Genomic DNA, 17634 nt, shown 5'->3' on the forward strand with positions numbered 1-17634 from the left:
CCAAAGAAAAGATTTGTTTTTTTTTATTTTAAATTATGTTTGTGAGAGGCTGGAGAGATGGCTAGGTGACTAGGAGCACTTTTGTTGCTCTTACAGAGGACCCAAATTTAATTCCCAGCAACCAAGCAGTGGCTTAAAATCATTTGTGATTTCAGTTCATGGGGTCCAGTGCCCTCTTCTCATTACCTTGAGCAGCAGGCACACATGTGGTGTGTATGTACATATGCAGGCAAAATACTCTTATACATAAAATAAATATTTAAAAAATGTGTGTGTGTGTGTGTGTGTGTGTGTGTGTGTGCATGCTCACTTGAGTGTAGGTGCTCTCAGAGGCTAGAGGTGTCAGACTCCCTCAAGTTGGAGTTGCAGGTAGTTGTGTAGCCTGACATGGATACAGCATATCAGACTCAGGTCTTCTCAAAGAGCAGAGCTATTTCCTCAGGCCTCTTTCCAGGAAAGTGGGATTGCTGGATCATTTGTTATTTTTATTTTTATTTAGTTAGTTTAGATGCTGGTGCTCAAACTCAGGGCTTTGTGTATTTTGTGCTGAGCTTCCACTGAACTGAAGCTGTAGCCATTGTTTTCTGTGTTGTTTTTTTGTATTGGGCAAAACCTGTTGTTTCCATGTGCTAGACAAGTCCTTTATGACTGAGATACATCCCCAGTGTCTGGCCTGCCTTTTTGGAGCTAGCGTCTAGCTCTCTCCTTTATGCTGGCACTGATTATGTAACCTGGAATGGAGTTCTCTTGCAACACAGGCTCCCGAGTACTGGGATTGTAGGTTCATGCTGCCATGCCAGCTATTTTCAGGTTTTTGAGGAACTTCCATACTGCTTTCCATAAAAACCATACCAGTTTACAATTTCACAGGCAATGACAAGAATTCTCTCTTCCCCATTCCTTTGACAACAGTGTCTGTGCAACTTCTGATGGGTCATTATGACCCATGTGTTATAGTGTCTCTGATTTTTATTTGCTTTATTAACAATTAGTTGTATTGAGAATGTTTTCATATACTTGTTGGTCATTTAAATATCTTTTGAGGAATGCCTATTTAGGATCTTTACCATGTCTGTAAGATACATTATTTTTTGGGGTTTTTTTTTTTTGTGTGTTTTAAATATTAACTTAATGTTGTATATACTGTTAGTATATATTTCTTCTGTTTTATAGGCTGTCTCCTCACTGTTTTGATTGGTTTTGTTGCTCACAAGCTTTTTAGTTTGACAAGACCCCATTCCTCTGTTTCTGCTTGTATCGCCTATGTTATGGAGTCTACCCTAAGCTTTTTCATCTACCAGATCAATATCAAGAAGCTTCTCCCATGATTTTTCTATCAACTTTGTTATTTGGGTTAGATCTATGGCCTTCTCCATTCTGTCTCATCTCCTTCCTACTCTTCACTCCTTCCTTCTTTCTTACTCTTTCCTTCTCTGTTCCACCTGCTTTTCTCCTCCTCTCTGATGTTTTCCTTCACATTAGACTTAAGGTTACTTTTTATTTAAACTCTTCCTAAACAAGACAACTTGTGTGTGTTAAATGTACAGTTTCTACACTTGTGTAAAAGGAATTGTACTTGCTGCTTTTGTTTGTCAACTTGACACAAGCTGGAGTTATCACAGAGAAGAGAGCCTCCCTTGAGGAAATGCCTCCATGAGATCCAGCTGTAAGGCATTTTCTCAATTAGTGATCAATGGTGGGAGGGCCCATCTTGGGTGGTGCTCTCTGGGATGGTGATCCTGGGTTCGATAAGAAAGCAAGCTGAGCAAACCCAGGGAAGCAAGCCAGTAACATCCCTCCATCAGCTTCTGCTTCCTGACCTGTTTGAGTTCCTGTTCTGACTTCCTTTGGTGATGAACAGCAATGTGGACATGTATGTTGAATAAACCTTTTCTTGGTCATGATGTTTGTGCAGGAATAGAAACCATAACTAAGACAGGAATTAGAGGGGAAAGCTTTAGTTGACTGTCATTCTGTAGTATGCTGCTCTTTGTTCTGTAGTTTCTATCCCTCCCTCCCTCTCTCTCTTGCATTCCCTCTTTCTGAAAGGTCTTACTGCATTGTCTTGGCTGACCTGGTACCTGCTGTGTAGCACAGGCTTTTCTTAAATTCGTGGCACTCTTCCCACAGCCAATTGAATTACAGACAAGAACCACCATGTCTGACAATAAAATTATTAAACCATTTTTGTTTTTCATTGTATCGGGTGTGTGTGTGTGTGTGTGTGTGTGTGTGTGTGTGTTATTTGTATTATTGGAAGTTTTAAAAAATGATAAACTAGTTTAGTTTTGTAGTTTTAACAATCTGTCCTGGAGAATGGTATTTATTCTCTAACTGAATCTGAAGTTCACTGCTATGGGATGGAGACTTCTATGTATGTTCATCTTGTCTTCAATGTTGTTCAAGTCTGCTGTGTTTTATTCATTCTTTTTGATCTATTCATTTTCGAAGATGGGTAGTATTTAAGTTTCTCACCACTGAATTAGGCATTTTTTTCTTGTCTGTAATGCTATTATTTGCTTTAGTTTGTTAGGTGTTTTGGTGTGGGTATATTTACAAGTTATATCTTCTTGATGAATTAACCCCTTTTATCAGCACACATAGCCTTTATCTTTAGTGATAGGTTGTTGCTTACAGTCTGTTCCAGGTCTAGCACCCACAGTGTCATGGATGCCTTCCCATCTCACGTCCACTTCATTGTCTCTTTTGCCTGAAATATGCTATGTATGTTAGGTTGGCATTGAACTTGTGTCCTCCTGCCTTACCCACCCAAGTACTAGATAGGCATTTCCTACCACACTTAGATTTACTTTGTAATTCATTAAGTGTCAATAGGTAAGGTTTTATTCAATTTGTTGGTTTCTGGCTGTCAGCATGTAAATTTGAAGTGCTGGTAACAAATCTTGGGACTTGCATATGCTAGAAAAATATTCTACCATTGTTGATACACTTCCAGTCTTTGTCTTTACTTCTTTGATATTCATATTTATTCTCCCGACACACACAGAGTACATTCCCTTCATACCCTAGCATACTCTTTCTCAACTGGTGGGTCATGACCCCTTTAAGGGTCCCATATCAGATATCCTGCATAGCAGATATTCACATTATGATTCATAACAGTAGCAAAATTACAGTTATGAAGAAGCAACAAAATAATTTTGTGGTTGGAGGTCACCACAACAAGAGGAGCTGTACTAAAGGGTCAGAACTTAGGCAGGGTGAAAAGCACTACACTGCTCCTGCTCTCCCTTACCTCTGCGCTTCCCCTTTCTGTGGAGGTCCTCTTTTTCCCTCATGTCACGTGTACTTCCATGTTATAGATGTTTTTATCATTTGTGTAACATCTAGGAAATCAAAATGAGAGAAGACATATGTGTCCTTATAAGATAGACAGATCCCTCATGGGACATGTCTTCCTCTTAACTCAGAGCATTCCTTCAAGTATCTTCTGTAGAGCTGGTTAGGTGATCACAAATCTGTTTAGTCTGTTTTAATCATTTAAAAACTGGCCAGCACTTGTGTACTGTGCTGACTTCTTTTTGTTTGCTTTTGTTTAACAGTTTATCTTTATTCATTATGTTCTTTCTGTTTCTTTAAGTATAATTATTGTCTGGAATTTCATCTAAGTCATTGTCATTGGAGGATATTACTGTCAGATTGGTAAATTTTGGAGGGATCATGTTACCTTTTTGTTTGTTGTTTTTATATTTTTGCATAGATATCTATGCATCTGGGATTAGGTTGTTGATTGATTTTTTTTTTCCTTTTTAAATCACTCTTCTAGTAGAAATGTTTAAAACTTTTGAGAAAAACTAGGATGTAATATAATTGAGATGCCATTTTGTTCTGCTATATTGGTGCTTGAAGCACAAGTTAAGTCCCCAGGACTCTAAAATATTGTCTACAGAAAAAAATCACTAGCAAAATATAGGCCTACTATGAATTTACTGTCATAGCTAAGTAACAACCACCCCCTAAGCTCTAATTACTTTAGGCAATAAAGGAACATGGATTGCATGATAGACTAAGGTATCAGTTACTGTCAGCTGAGTAGAAATGGAAACAAAATAGTGATTAGTATTGGGTTGATACAGAAAAAAAAAAAAAAAACAGAGGAAGGAAAAGTAAATAGAGAAGGTGAAATGGGGACACAGTGAGGCAGTCTACCTAAAAGTGAATGAAAAGAAAAATGGAAAGAAATGCAACAAGATAATCTAAAAGATTCCCGGGACTCAGCAGGGTGAGATAAGAAAACTCTGCAAATCAGGCTAGCCTGTAATGTAGGGAAAACCTATTAAATGGAAGGTGAAAAGACAGAGTATAAGCTTAGGAGAGAAGGAAAAAAAGGGGGGGACCAGATGAGTAAAGGTGAAAGGAGAACAGGACAGACTGACTTGGTTAAATTGGCACTGGGTATTAAATATAAAGGGAAGAGCTTGGTGGAGTGGAGTGTTTGAATGCAATCTCCCCTGATTGCTGCTTGCAACCTCAACTCTCAGTGGTCTTTCTTGTTCACTCAGATGTCTGTTAAATGCTGAGTTGTTGTTCTTCATATTTAGGGTCACTGGAGTCTGTCTTTTGGATGGTTCTTCCAGTATTCAAGATTGCTTGGAACTTAATCTTTTTTTGTTTCTTTGTGCCAACTCTGTCTCCAGCCATATTGTTGAATACTTTGTGATTCTGATGCAGACTTCTTTAGTCAGTTTTAGTCAGTCTGCTTGCCAGGTTTCAGTACACGGCCCAGTAATGCTTTTCCTGTGTTTTTCTAAGAGTATGGATTGGCAATCTTTTTGTTACTGTTTTTGTCTTGTGTTTTCTTTTTATTTCAGTAGAGTTTGCTTAACCTTTTTAGTAGTATATGCTTCTTCCTTCCCTTAGCACCACCACAAGGTCTCAACAGAAGATGAAGGTGGACTCCTTTGAATGTTGTGTCAGACAAAGCACATCACTCTTACAGTTAGTTACCAGCCAACAGGAAAATTTCTTTCTTATCTTGGATTGTGGCCTTATGGTTTCCATAATGTCTGAGGGTTTAGCAGGAGTGTGATGGCCAGCCCCATTAGGGACTTTATGGAAGACTGTGTCTTGATACCACTTTCACTGTAGCTGGCAGATTAGAAAGATCCTCCTTTGCTTTATACATTTCTGGTATTTTTACTATTAGACTACAGATGCAGCTACTATCCACATCTTCAAATGGCTGGCATCTAGCTTTTCCCAGTTTATTCCCTGCAGAGTCTACTAACAAATCATGTTGGTATGCCCACCATATTGGATTTACATTTTTAGTTTTTTGAGATCATATAGGAGAACTCAAGAACTCTCAGTCCTCCTGACACCATTTTCATTTTCTCAGGATTTTGATTTATACAGAGACTACAAGTTTTTAGTCTCTCTGGACACATTCTCTTTCCTTTGCTTCCATAGCATAGGCCTTGGTTGGAGACTGCTCTTTTTGAGCAGCTAGGCAGTGGCTTTAGGTATTAGTAGGTGTTTAGTGGAATCTGGTGCTCTTCCTGGATCTAAGTGATAATGCTGCTTAATGTCTGGATGAGTATGTCATCTAAACTCATTCACCTTCAGTTGGCTTGAGGGGAATCTTTTGGTTAGGATTGCTTGCACAGTACTCTATATTAGTGAATGACATACTTGAACCATAAAATTAACACAATTTTGTAGTACTTACTTAGCTTTAAAAAAATTCTGGTGTAAATTATTTCTTTTATTGAAAGAAGGATTTAAACCATTGTAAGGGGTGCAAAAGGAAATTGTGGGTGAGAAATCAGAAGGCATTTTTGAATCAGTAAAGTAAGGGTGGTTATACTCCTGTCAGAGCACTAGTCTGGGGGTGGATGATTGGTTTACAAAGGCCCTTTTGTGATGACCAGCTCCTGAGATTTTGTTCTTGGCAAATGGCTATGCAGTTGATGAGCTTGCAAAGTTCCAGGAGAGGTGCAAAATAGAGTTTCAGTCTCTCTTCTGAACTGACTGCCAAGTGCTAAATGAGCCCATTCTGTAGACTGGCTACAACTGTTTGGGTTGTAAAATTGCATGGTTCAAGAACAAGAACTCACTTCCTTAAAAGTGAGAGCTTATTTTGTAATTCTCATTGTGTGTTTTTCACAGTTGACCTTACTGTAGTCTGTTCAGACCTTAGGTATGTGGTTTGAGGTTTGGTAAACACAACGTTCTTACTTCCTTTTTGTTGTCATTTGGGAGACCTACTGTATCCTAGGCTGGCCAAGACTTAGTATATGCCTACAGCTGATGTTGAACTCCCGATCTTCTCATCTCCACTTCCCAAGTACCAGGATAAAGTGGACACCACATTCCTATTTAAATTTGATCATATCAGCGAGAGATGAGTTAGTAATTATGGCAGTATATCAAATAAAAGAAAGACACAGGGTAGAGAAGAGAATCAAATCATTTACCAAAACTTGTTTTAGTATCTTTTATGTTAGGCAGTGTATATATTAGGTATTAATTATATGGAGATGAATGGAATCCTTGCCTTAATAGAATTTAGAGTTGAACAGATTTATTTGTTGTTAGGATTTTTTTTTTAGTCATTCTTCCTGACCATTGCAGTGGTGGGGATTGAACCTTTGGTCTTCCACATGGCATGCCATAGCTAGCTCTACCATGAAGCAGCCTCCCCAGATACTCTCAAAGTCTTGCTTTTGTTTTTATTTTTATTTTTTGAGACAGGGTCACTCTGTAGCCCTGGGTCCTGGAACTCACTGTGTAGACCAGGCTAGCCTCAAACTCACAGATCTGCCAGTTCCTGCCTCCTGAGTACTGGGATTAAATGTGTGTACCAGGCTCTTTCAGAGTCTATTAATATGTTTATGTGCTCTGTGGCTTTACCAGCCAGGGATGCAGTATCATGGTTTTGTAAAACTTAACTTGGCCACAGATTCATTTTGGGTGGTGGTGGTTAGACTTCTGTTACAGAAAAAAGAAGAATGAATAGCCTTGGATCAGTGAGTAAGCACGCCATTTTTCTATATTTTACTTGGTCACCATGGCTTTTATATTAAAAAGTGGATGGCTGGAGATACTCTGTGAATTGGGAGTGGGGTGGTAATAAACTTATGGGACATGTTCATAGAAAAGGTTGGGTCAGAAAGCTGGCAGCTCTTAAATGCTTCTTGGGAAAAGATTGAACACATAAGTAAATCTAATACCTGATTTGAGTGGAATGAAGAAATAAACATTGCTGTGACTCTGAATTCAGCATAAAGTGAGCAAGACTTTTAGAACACTTAACCATTTAGGTGTGGAGCAAGTTGTGGACTCAGAGCTGGGCTCCTTGAATCGTAAGAGCTGACCCAGCTCAGTTCTGCTATTCATGCCAGGCTCTTCTCACCATGTCAGTCTGTACAGCTGAGCAGTCACTTCTTAGAAACATCAAATGAGTTGCATGAGTATTGAGTGAATGAACATGTCTTGCCACCTGCAGACTAACAAAGGTAGATGCTGACTTAGGGCGCATATTGAAATATAGAGGAAAAGGGGCTTGCTTAAGAAAGTGGAATAAAGTCTGTCCCTATGCTTTGGACCGTGGAAAACACTGGTTATGGATGCTGGTATGGAGACAAGATTCTTTTGGTTATTCGTCTGTCTGTTTGGGCTTGTGTAATCTCTGTAAGCCAGTAATTTTTTGCTTAGCTACTGTGGAGCAAGTACCAATTAAAAATGCCTCAGCTGGTGGCATAATGTGACCCTTTCTTCTTTTCCAAAGATATCCTTATCTAAAATAAAATATATACACTACACCATTTTTAAAAGATTTTTTATTTTTATTTCATTTATCTATCTCTATTTGTTTGTTTATTGTGTATGTGTAGGTGCCACAGTACATATATGAGGCCAGAGGACTTATAGGAGTCAGTTCTCTCTGTCCACTATCTGGGTCCTGGGGATCAAACTCAGGTTATTGAATCTGGCAGTACGTGTCTTCACCTGCGGAACCATCTCACTTGCTCCATGCCCCCCTTTTTAAAAAAGAAAGCCTAGGGTTTGTTGTCCCACTGTGTTCTACATTGTTTTTGATGAGAGGTAGTCTACGATAGTGGTGACATAATCACCAAACACACTCAACATATACAACAGCATGCACCTCACTGTCTTTTTGTTTACAGTCTTTGAAGGCAGAAAAGGAAGAAACTTAACTTCACATTTCTCTACATTGTTAAGCTACACAGAATGTACTGTAAATGTTAGGACTGAAGCACAAAGTGTGTCTGCACCATTGCTCAGACATCATTCTTTGAATTTATCTTTTTCCCCCTTTGAGTACAAACCTCACACATGCCAGCTAAGTGGTCCCAACCACCGAGTTACAATCCAGACTTCTTTTTTTAAATCCTGTTTTATTGAGGTACACAATTTTTAAACAGCAAAACTTGACTCTGTCATACTTGTATGAGTACTTTGGGTGTGTGAGTTCTGGCAAGTGAATGTAGTCACTCATGTAACATCAGTCACAACCAAGACACCCTGGTTCTACCTGAACCCTGAGAGCCACAGTACCTCTTCTTCCTTCTCTTACAGAAATAGAATCATACCCTCCTAATTGTGACTCTGAAGAAAAGCTGGTAAAATTCTAACACTCAAAGAGCTTTCTCCCCAGTGACCAGGTATCATCACTGTGTAGGTATAGTTCCAGAGTCATGTTTCAGAAGGAAAATGTGGTCATTTTACTTGGCATGTACCCCCACCCACACACACACACTGCCCTGTGGAGTTCATCTATGAGGATCATTCTCTGAAGGCAGTTTAGGTTACCAAGCTTTGTTCAACAATTCCAGCAGCTCAGAATTAGTGTTTTCTGAAACTTTTCATTAGTAAGGGAGATATATCCTTCAGTGGTACAGAGTAAAGTAACAAGACCACTAAAGAATGACCTGGAATAGACCTGTGCATTTATTTGCTTGGAAACTGTCTTTTTTTTTTTTTTTTTTACTTTTTCAGAAGTAGAATAAAAGAAAAATCACTGCCGCTATGAAACTAGGATGCCACTGTAGACACAGCTTTCCATGAGCAGTGTTGTAGACACAAATATTAAAAGGAAGACATTAGAAACCACAGTATAGTATCTAAGTACCATTCTGTAGTGGCACCTTTTTATTTGCAGATTATTAGTTTCTGTAATCAGCTCCATGTAAATAAGGCCTTACATACTTAATATAGTACAATACTCTTGTACACATGGAATAAATGTAACTTAAATTAGACTTCTAGACTAATTCTGTTTAACCATATACCAGCATGGTAAACTGAGGTATTTTTGTTCATAATGACAGCATTACACATATGTGTGAGTACTTCTCAATGTATCACCAGCAATGGCATCTCTTCCAGGCTTTGCATCATCTGAACACATTTATAAACATCCAGAACACTTGATGTGTAAAAAGCTAGACATCAGTGAAATTAAGTTTCTACACGGTGCCTGGCACCATTTCTTCTTAGTTACTTACTGTAATGGCATGTTGATTCCTGTGTAGTATTTAGTTGTGTTCTTAATCATGTGAAGATACTACAATATCCTGTACTAATTCCCAAACCCCAAAAAAGAAGCCCATGCCAAATAACTATGTAATAAATGTTTATTAATTTCTGGATATTATGAGTTTGAGATCTACATACTGGACATTATAAACTTGATTCACTGTTCATGACATGACATTGATACTTCAAATGAAAGAAATAACTTAAGTTACAAATAGGATTTTTGTTTGTTTATTCTGAGCGACTTATTGAATGTCTCGGGCTTGACAGTTGTGGAACCATGTTTTTTTAAGGCTATGAAAATGACTCTGTAGAGGACTTGAAGGAGATGACTTCCATATCTTCTCGGAAGAGAGGGAAGAGAAGGTACTTCTGGGAATATAGTGAGCAGCTGACACCATCACAGCAAGAGAGGATTCTGAGGCCCTCTGAGTGGAATCGAGACACCTTGCCAAGTAATATGTACCAGAAAAATGGCTTACATCATGGTAAGAGCATTTGAAAAAAAAACATACTTAGTGTCCTTTTCTCTTTTTTAGGGGGTGGAGATACTTTTATTTTGAGTATATAGCCTAGACTGGCCTCTAAGTCTCTGTGTATCCCAGTTTGGCCATGAACTTTGAATCCTCTGCCTCATTCTTCTAGATTCTGGGACTATAATGTATATATAAAGTGCCACCATACCTGTCTTGTGTCACTGTAAATAGAAGGAAGCAAAATGCTTAGTATGCTTGGGTTTTCAGCTGTTCACAGGCAGTTTGAGAGAGCATCCAAGAGAGCCTTTTCTGTCACAACTGCTTCCTCTTGCACACAGTCTCCATCAACGTGGAGAACCATCATTTCTGGTCCCTTCTTCCTCCACTTCCTTCAAGAAACAACCAGGAGATGATTGGTTCTTGACCTGTCAAAAACAAGCAACACAGCAAGTTATAAGGGACTTCCTAGGAGGGGAATAGAGAGTGTAGTGGTGAATCTGCCCAATATAGACGTGCAGCTTGTTTTCCTAATTACTGAGTTGTGTTTTCATTGAATGGGTTTATTTGGGTTAAAGAGGATATTGCAACACTTCCTAGACTCGAGACTTGGTTTAGGTAAACTCTCCTGGATTTTTGTGCAGTTGAACTTGTGTTCCAGGATGAGTGGTGAGGTACTTAGACCTACTATGTAGAGTTAGGACTCGTTACACTGGGAATCAGACTTAGAGGAGAACAGCAATGAGGCAGTGCTGAGACAGGGTCAGCCTGTTTTGTTCCTAGCTGGGGCCTTGTGTATGGTAGCCAATGATTGTGTTACTTACTGAGCTGTAGCTCTAGGTTATTGTCATGTCTCTAGCCACAGGGCTAGATGGAGAGAGGAGAGGGCTAGTCCTGCTAAGGTAGGACATTCTGTGCCTCCCGAAGTGTACCAGGAGCTCTAAATGAAAAGCAACAGCTGCTGGTGGCTATAGAAATTGCCATGTCTTGTTCACTAAAATAATGTAACTTACACTCCTTTCAAATGACTTGTAGGGAAATATGCAGTTAAGAAGTCACGGAGAACTGATGTGGAAGACCTGACTCCAAACCCTAAAAAACTACTCCAGATTGGTAATGAACTACGGAAGCTGAATAAGGTGATCAGTGACCTGACTCCAGTTAGTGAGCTTCCCTTAACAGCGAGGCCAAGGTCAAGGAAGGAAAAAAATAAGCTGGCTTCCAGGTAAATTCTAATGATGTTCACCCATGTGAGTAGTCTCTAGGAGGTAAGATTAGACCTTGAGATTTTATAGAAGAGGTGACCTTCAGAGATTACTTAATAAATAACTACTATAGTGAGTTGTTTTTTGTTATTGTTTTTAAGTGAAAGATGGCATTTATGATTTTAAGAAAAAGTTTTGTGGTGAGGCAGACAAAGTAAGTTCACTGCATTATGGTATAAGTGAAAAGTTTAAAACTTAGGTTTGCTTTTTGGAAAGTCAAGTTGACTATATAGTTAATAATAAAATTAAGTATGCAGTTATGAATTTGAGACATGTACTCATTTAAATAATCACTAACATGGTCAAGATATATTAACACTCTTATCACCTTAAAAACTTACAAAGCCTGGTGGTAATGGCACATGCCTTTAATCTTAGCACTAGAGAGGCAGAGGTAGGTGCATCTTTTGAGGACAAAGTCAACCTGGTCCACAGAGCTAGTTCCAAGACTAAAACTCTTTCTGGAAAACAAAACAAAAAGGAAGATTATATAACAAACCTTTCACTATTATCCTTTCACGACCATTCATTTATTTTATTTCTTGTGTATAGGTGTTTTACCTGCATGTATGTCCATCCATATAGCCTTTGCAGTCCTAGTACTCACCTAAGCCAGAAAAGGTGTTAGAGCCACAGATGATTGTGAAACACTGTGTGGGTGCTGGGAATTGAACTCAAGGACCTCTGAAAGAGTAGCCATTGCTCTAAACTGCCAGGCCATTTTTTAATACCCCAAGATCTTTTTATAAATTCACAATGTCTCATGGTAATCTGTCCTTTTCCAGAATGTCACGTGGATGAAAAGTACTGTAATAGCCTAAATCTGTCTGTCTTTACTTAATGGATGCCTTTGAGATCTGTTCATGTCATCACATGGACAGCTGGTTCCTTTGATTACAGTATAGACAGTCTTTATAAGAATAGTCTACAGTTTGTCTGCTTACCAGATGAATGCCTTTGAGATCTTCCTACTTTTTAGCATGTTTGAATAAAGCTATTATAAATTTTGACTTTAAGATGTTTGTGTGGGTATGAGTTTATATTTTTTTTATAAATACCCAAATCTATATGGATTCTCTTTGCAAAACAAAACAAAACAAAAAACAGTCATTTGGCTAGTGATGGTGCACATATTTAATCCCAGCACTCAAGAGGCATAGGCAAGTGGATCTGTCTGAGTTTGAGGCCAGCCTGGTCTACAGAGTGAGTTCCAGGACAGTTAGAGCTGCAACAGAGAAACCTTGTGTCAAAATATCAAAAAACAAAACAAAAAACCTGTCAACCAAACTGTCTTCCAGATGCTTCACATCCTCTACAACAGCTGGACTTTGTCTGGTGCTGTTTCCTTTTTTTTTAAAGTCACTTTAATAAGTGTCTACATAGCAGCTTTAGTTTTTTTAAAACATAGTTTTTTTTTTAATGTCGATTTGACTAAATGGTGATGTGTGGTTTATAATTAGGTTCTTTGATAAGCATTAAATAAACAAGCGACTTTTACTATTATAAGCATTTGGGGGCTTGAGAAATGGCTCAGGTTAGGAACACTTGCTCTTTCGGGGCACCCAAGTTTTGTTCCCAGCACCCACAGGGTTGCTCACAACTACCTGTAACTCCAGCTCCATGAGGATCCAACGACCTCTTATGGGCTATGCAGGCACCTGCAAACATGCAGCATTATTCTCACACCAACACACAGTAAATAAAAATAAATCTTAAAAAGAGAAGGAAAAGTGACAGTGAGATGGCTTCAGCAGATCAGAGTACTTGTCAGTAGAGCCTTGTGAACAGGTTCGGTTTCCAGATCCACAGTAGAAGGAGAGAACCAACTTCTAAAATCTGTCCTTTGACCACATAGATACATTCACCACCCCCCACACACTCATTTACCTACATTCTCTCTCTTCACTCTCTTACTCACATATCACACACTCATGTACACTCTCACTCTCTAACATGGATGCAAGAGGAAGAAAATTTCCTGACGGTGATAAAAAGAAGCATACTCATTTTAAATTTTTTTTTAAGGAAATGCATTCTGAAGTCTCTTAAAAAGGAAAATGAACTAATAGTAGCTCTTTCTTTCACAGAGCTTGTAGGTTAAAGAAGAAAGCCCAGTATGAAGCTAATAAAGTGAAGTTGTGGGGCCTCAACACTGAATATGGTAAACTTCAGTCTTCAGCTTTACTTTCTCTTTGGTTTGCATATTCTTCCCTGAGCTCTGTATACTGTTTGGCTTTCCTCTGTTGTTGCTATTGTAGAGGGACAGGGTTTGAGACAGCATAGCCCCAGCTGTCCTGGAACTTACTATATAAACCAGGCTGGCTTTGAACTTACAGAGATCTACCTTCTGTTGCCTCCTGAGTGCTGGGCTCAATGGGGTGCACCACAGGCTCTCTCTCCTATTTTGCATTTATCCATTCAGAATACTACATGCCTAGCATCAGTTCATTCTTGTCTGTAAGTGTGACTGTCTGGATCTCTGGTCCCTTAGGCTAATGCCACTACTGTTCTCATGGGCTAATCCGTGGTTAGGTCTTTCTTGTCATTGTCTTTCTAGCCAATGTGGACAGCTGACTTGAATGTTTCCCTTCTCTTGAATTGTGTAGATCTGTGATTTTCAGGTTAGTTGCCCATTGAAATAAATTCATGTCCTGGACCTTCTTAGATTTTTCTGAATTGTAATAAAACCCAGGAATCCTTCTTTTCTTCCTTCCTTCCTTCCTTCTTTTTCTTTTTTTCTTTTTTTCTTTTTTTCTTTTTTTTTTTTTTGTTGTTGTTGTCGTTGAATATCTCAAGTCTATAGCTGTGGCTAGCCTAGAACTTAATGTAGATCAGGCTGGTCACAAACTTACAGAGACCCTCCTGCTTCGGTTTCCTGAGGACTGGGTTAAAGAGATTCACCATCATATCCAATATAATACATATTTGTGACATTCCCCAGATTCTGGGTTATTTTGTTGTTTTCTTACATGGTTTGAAATCCATCCCAAGGCTTTGTGCATGCTAGTAAGGTGAGTGAGTGTCCAGTGAGCTGTGTGTGCAGCCCTTCTATTTTTAACCAAATATGGTTTTATTATAAAATTAAAAGTAAATTATCTCATGTTAGTGAAATTCTAAGTGGTTTTGTTCTGTCTTATAGACAATTTATTGTTTGTAATCAACTCCATCAAGCAAGACATTGTAAACCGAGTTCAGAATCCAAGAGAGGACAGAGGACCCAGCATGGGGCAGAAGCTTGAAATCCTCATTAAAGACACACTCGGTAAGGAGAACATTGTTAGATAACAACAGCATATGGTGTACAATGCCAGAGTCAAAGAATTCTTTCCCTCCATTCCTGCCCCATCTGCCCCTACCTCTTGATAGGGATTTATCTTTCTCAGTATTTTCACAGGATTCTAACAAATTTACATATCTGGCTTCTCATCCCTGACCAGATTGTACACTGTGGAGCGAATCAGGGAGGCAGGCACGGAGATGTGAGGCTGGTTGGTGGCCTGTGGAGGAATATCTAGTACATAAATTTGAGATGCTTCAAGGTCAGATCTGGCTCAGCTGCAGTAAGAGCAAGTCACCTGTCAGATCACACTTCTGAGGACTGCGCAGCTTCTTGCTGTCCCAGAAAACCCCAGACATGCCACATTAAGAGGACAGGCATCCATCTTGAGTACGATCAAAACCAACCTCAGATGAAGAGCAGGTCTTAATTCCAGTGTTGTCCTAGAAAATCACCTGGTGCCTGTGAAATTGCATATAGGAAGCAGTAAGGCAGTTTGCTTGACCTGAGTAGATGGATGATCTTATGTATTCTTTTAAAGTACTTTCGTTATTTTTTTTTTTTTGAAAAGCATCTCAATTTTTATGTAGTAGTTTGAGGGCGAACTTAGTTTTATACGATAAAATTACTATTTACCTTTTTGGTTTTTAACTGAAAAGCTTTTGTATATCCATTAGTGTATGTTCTCTTATACTAGACAGATAACTTGGCATGTCACAAAGGGCTTGGCACACATTTTCTTTCCTTGCTTATCTTGAGATTGTTTCTCCTCCTCTTCTGGCATGAAATATTTTCTATTAAAGAACTGATACTGCATTGGTATTGCTTGGTGGGTTGTGTGTTACTTTTGTCTATGTACAGACTCCTCAGGTCACGCTCGCCTCTGCTTCTCTCAGTGTGCGCTTGCAGGTCTCTGTTACTTGACTTTGCTCTGCTTTTCCTGGGTCTACCTTATTACCTGTAGTTCAAATTTATGCGTATGAGTGTTTCGCTTGCATATATGTGTGTGTACCACATAGGTACCTGTGCCCTCGGGTCAGAAGAAGACCTTGGGGCCCCTGGAATTGTAGTGACTGTGAACTGCCTTGTGGCGCTTGTTAGGTCCTCCACAAGAGATCAGACAGTGCTTTAACTGCTGAGCTCTCTCCAACAGCTTGTATGCTAGTGTTGGTCCCTGCTGTCCTCATAGTGTTCTGGTGGCTCCATTTTTTTTCTTGAAATTTTTTTATTTAAAAATTAATTAGCAAAAATAATACATTAGGTTTTGTTAGGACATTTTTAAACAAATGTATTCTTGTTGATTCTCTTCCTCCTCTATTCTTTCCCATCTCCTTCTATTCACTGCTTATGGTCACTTTTCCATTTCTAGGTCATTTATGTCCTGGTGTCCTCCACCACACTCTGAACCCTACTTTAGTTCTATAGCATACCCCCACATGCCCCACTCACATTCATACTCATAGACATAAGCTAGGATTGACTGACACAAGACCACGAGGTGTCCTTAGGAGTCACCTTTGTTAACATAATGCTTAGTAAATCCACTCATTTTCCTGAGGCTGTCTGATTGCAGTTTTCTTTACAAGCAGAATTTACAAAATTTCATTGTGTACATACAACATCTTTTCATTTTTCATTTGGCTTGGCTCTGATTAGCTTTTCTAGCTTCATGGAGTCCTCTCCTTTCAGTTAATAGCAGCTCACTTTCTACAGTCTTTAGTTCTGCTTTATCTGGTCCATCTCATTCTTTCATACATCTCCTACCTTTCTTGTCAGTTTCATTTACAGTCCTTCTACTACCAGTGATTGTGGATACCACCAGTTCTTCTCCTGGCAGAGTTCTAACAGGGCAATTTTTATTTTTAATTTCTTTGCATGTTTCTGAAGTTCTCCATACTCACCTTATTCTTACTCCTCAATTGAACAAAATCACTGTGGTTTCACACACACCTTGTTGACTTGAATTCTCTAATCTCTAGAGAATTCCCTGTTTAACTGCTTTAGACTTTTTGTTCTCAAGTTCATTGGTTCCTTTTGTTTGCCTCTTATAGACTGTTAATGTTGACATCATGTGGGTCTTGCAGATCTGGGTACCTTGTTCACACCTTGAAAGTTAGGGATGCAAAAGAGTCTAGATCTCATGGAGATTCCTTTTCACTTGTTCATGTGAAAAATAGCCATGGGCTGGCTATTTTTAGAAATGGCTTCTACCAAGTGTGATGCTTCATGCCCATAATTCTAGCACTTGGGAGGCTAAGGCAGGAAAAGCCCAATTTTAAGCCAACTAAAGCTTCATAAGGAAACCTCTTCTCAAAGAGAAAAAAAGAAAGAGTAGATGGAAGCATGTTCCCTGGAGGTAGTTGGGGCTTCCAACTCCTGAGCCAAAGTGATCTTTGTTACTTAGCCTTCTGGGTTGTTGGGACTGTAGATTCAAGCACCACTGAGCTCAGCTTTCCAGGGGTAGACTTTCTGTGGAGTTCATTTTATTTTATTGCTTTTGGGACAGGATCTTGCTATGTACCCAAGGAGGGCTTGGATTTGAGGTGTGCATCTTGTTTGTCTACTTGTTGTTTTATGTGGAGAAATAAAAATAAATGTGGTGACATATTCTTAGACATCGAAATTACTTCAGTCTATTCATGGCCATCCTGGCCAATACAAAGAAACACTTGTCCTAAAAAATTTGAATGAATGAATGAATGAATGCCCAACTGCTGTTAACCACAATCTCTGTCAAGTTGAAAGTATTGGGGTTTCTTTGTATTGCTGGTTTGCTGGAACATTTGAAGCAGCTGTTTGGTGAGAGAGAGAGAGAGAGAGAGAGAGAGAGAGAGAGAGAGAGAGAGAGAGAGAGAGAGAGAGAAATTTTCTTCTGGAAATCTTGTATCTCTCTTATGGAAAGCTGAACATTGCATCTTTGTTAGGTCAGCTGATCATTTCCAGATTTTTAAATTTACTAAAATTGTGCAAAAGTAGTATTTGGTTTTTAGTTTCCTCTCTGCCTATGGTAGGTGCTCTATGAGAGGTGTGTGTCTGTGTGTGTGTCTGTGTGTGTGTCTGTGTGTGTAGAGACATGAACTAACGTGTTGATGCTAGA

General features: G+C 39.0%; 1 protein-coding gene across 2 annotated transcripts in view; it reads left to right on the forward strand.

Annotated features, from left to right (window-relative positions):
- Window positions 1–17634, forward strand: part of CREBRF (CREB3 regulatory factor) — a gene marked incomplete at its 3' end in the record, with an annotated part of 53986 nt that overhangs the window by 24132 nt on the left and 12220 nt on the right. For both annotated transcript variants that reach the window (XM_080942476.1, XM_080942477.1), the window contains exons 5-8: window positions 9816–10010; window positions 11031–11220; window positions 13348–13421; window positions 14400–14522. In XM_080942476.1, the coding sequence (XP_080798602.1) occupies window positions 9816–10010; window positions 11031–11220; window positions 13348–13421; window positions 14400–14522 (582 nt within the window). The remainder of the gene's footprint in view (window positions 1–9815; window positions 10011–11030; window positions 11221–13347; window positions 13422–14399; window positions 14523–17634) is intronic.

Source organism: Micromys minutus (assembly GCF_963924665.1).
Source record: "Micromys minutus genome assembly, chromosome: 31".
NCBI classification, from domain to species: Eukaryota; Metazoa; Chordata; class Mammalia; order Rodentia; family Muridae; genus Micromys; species Micromys minutus.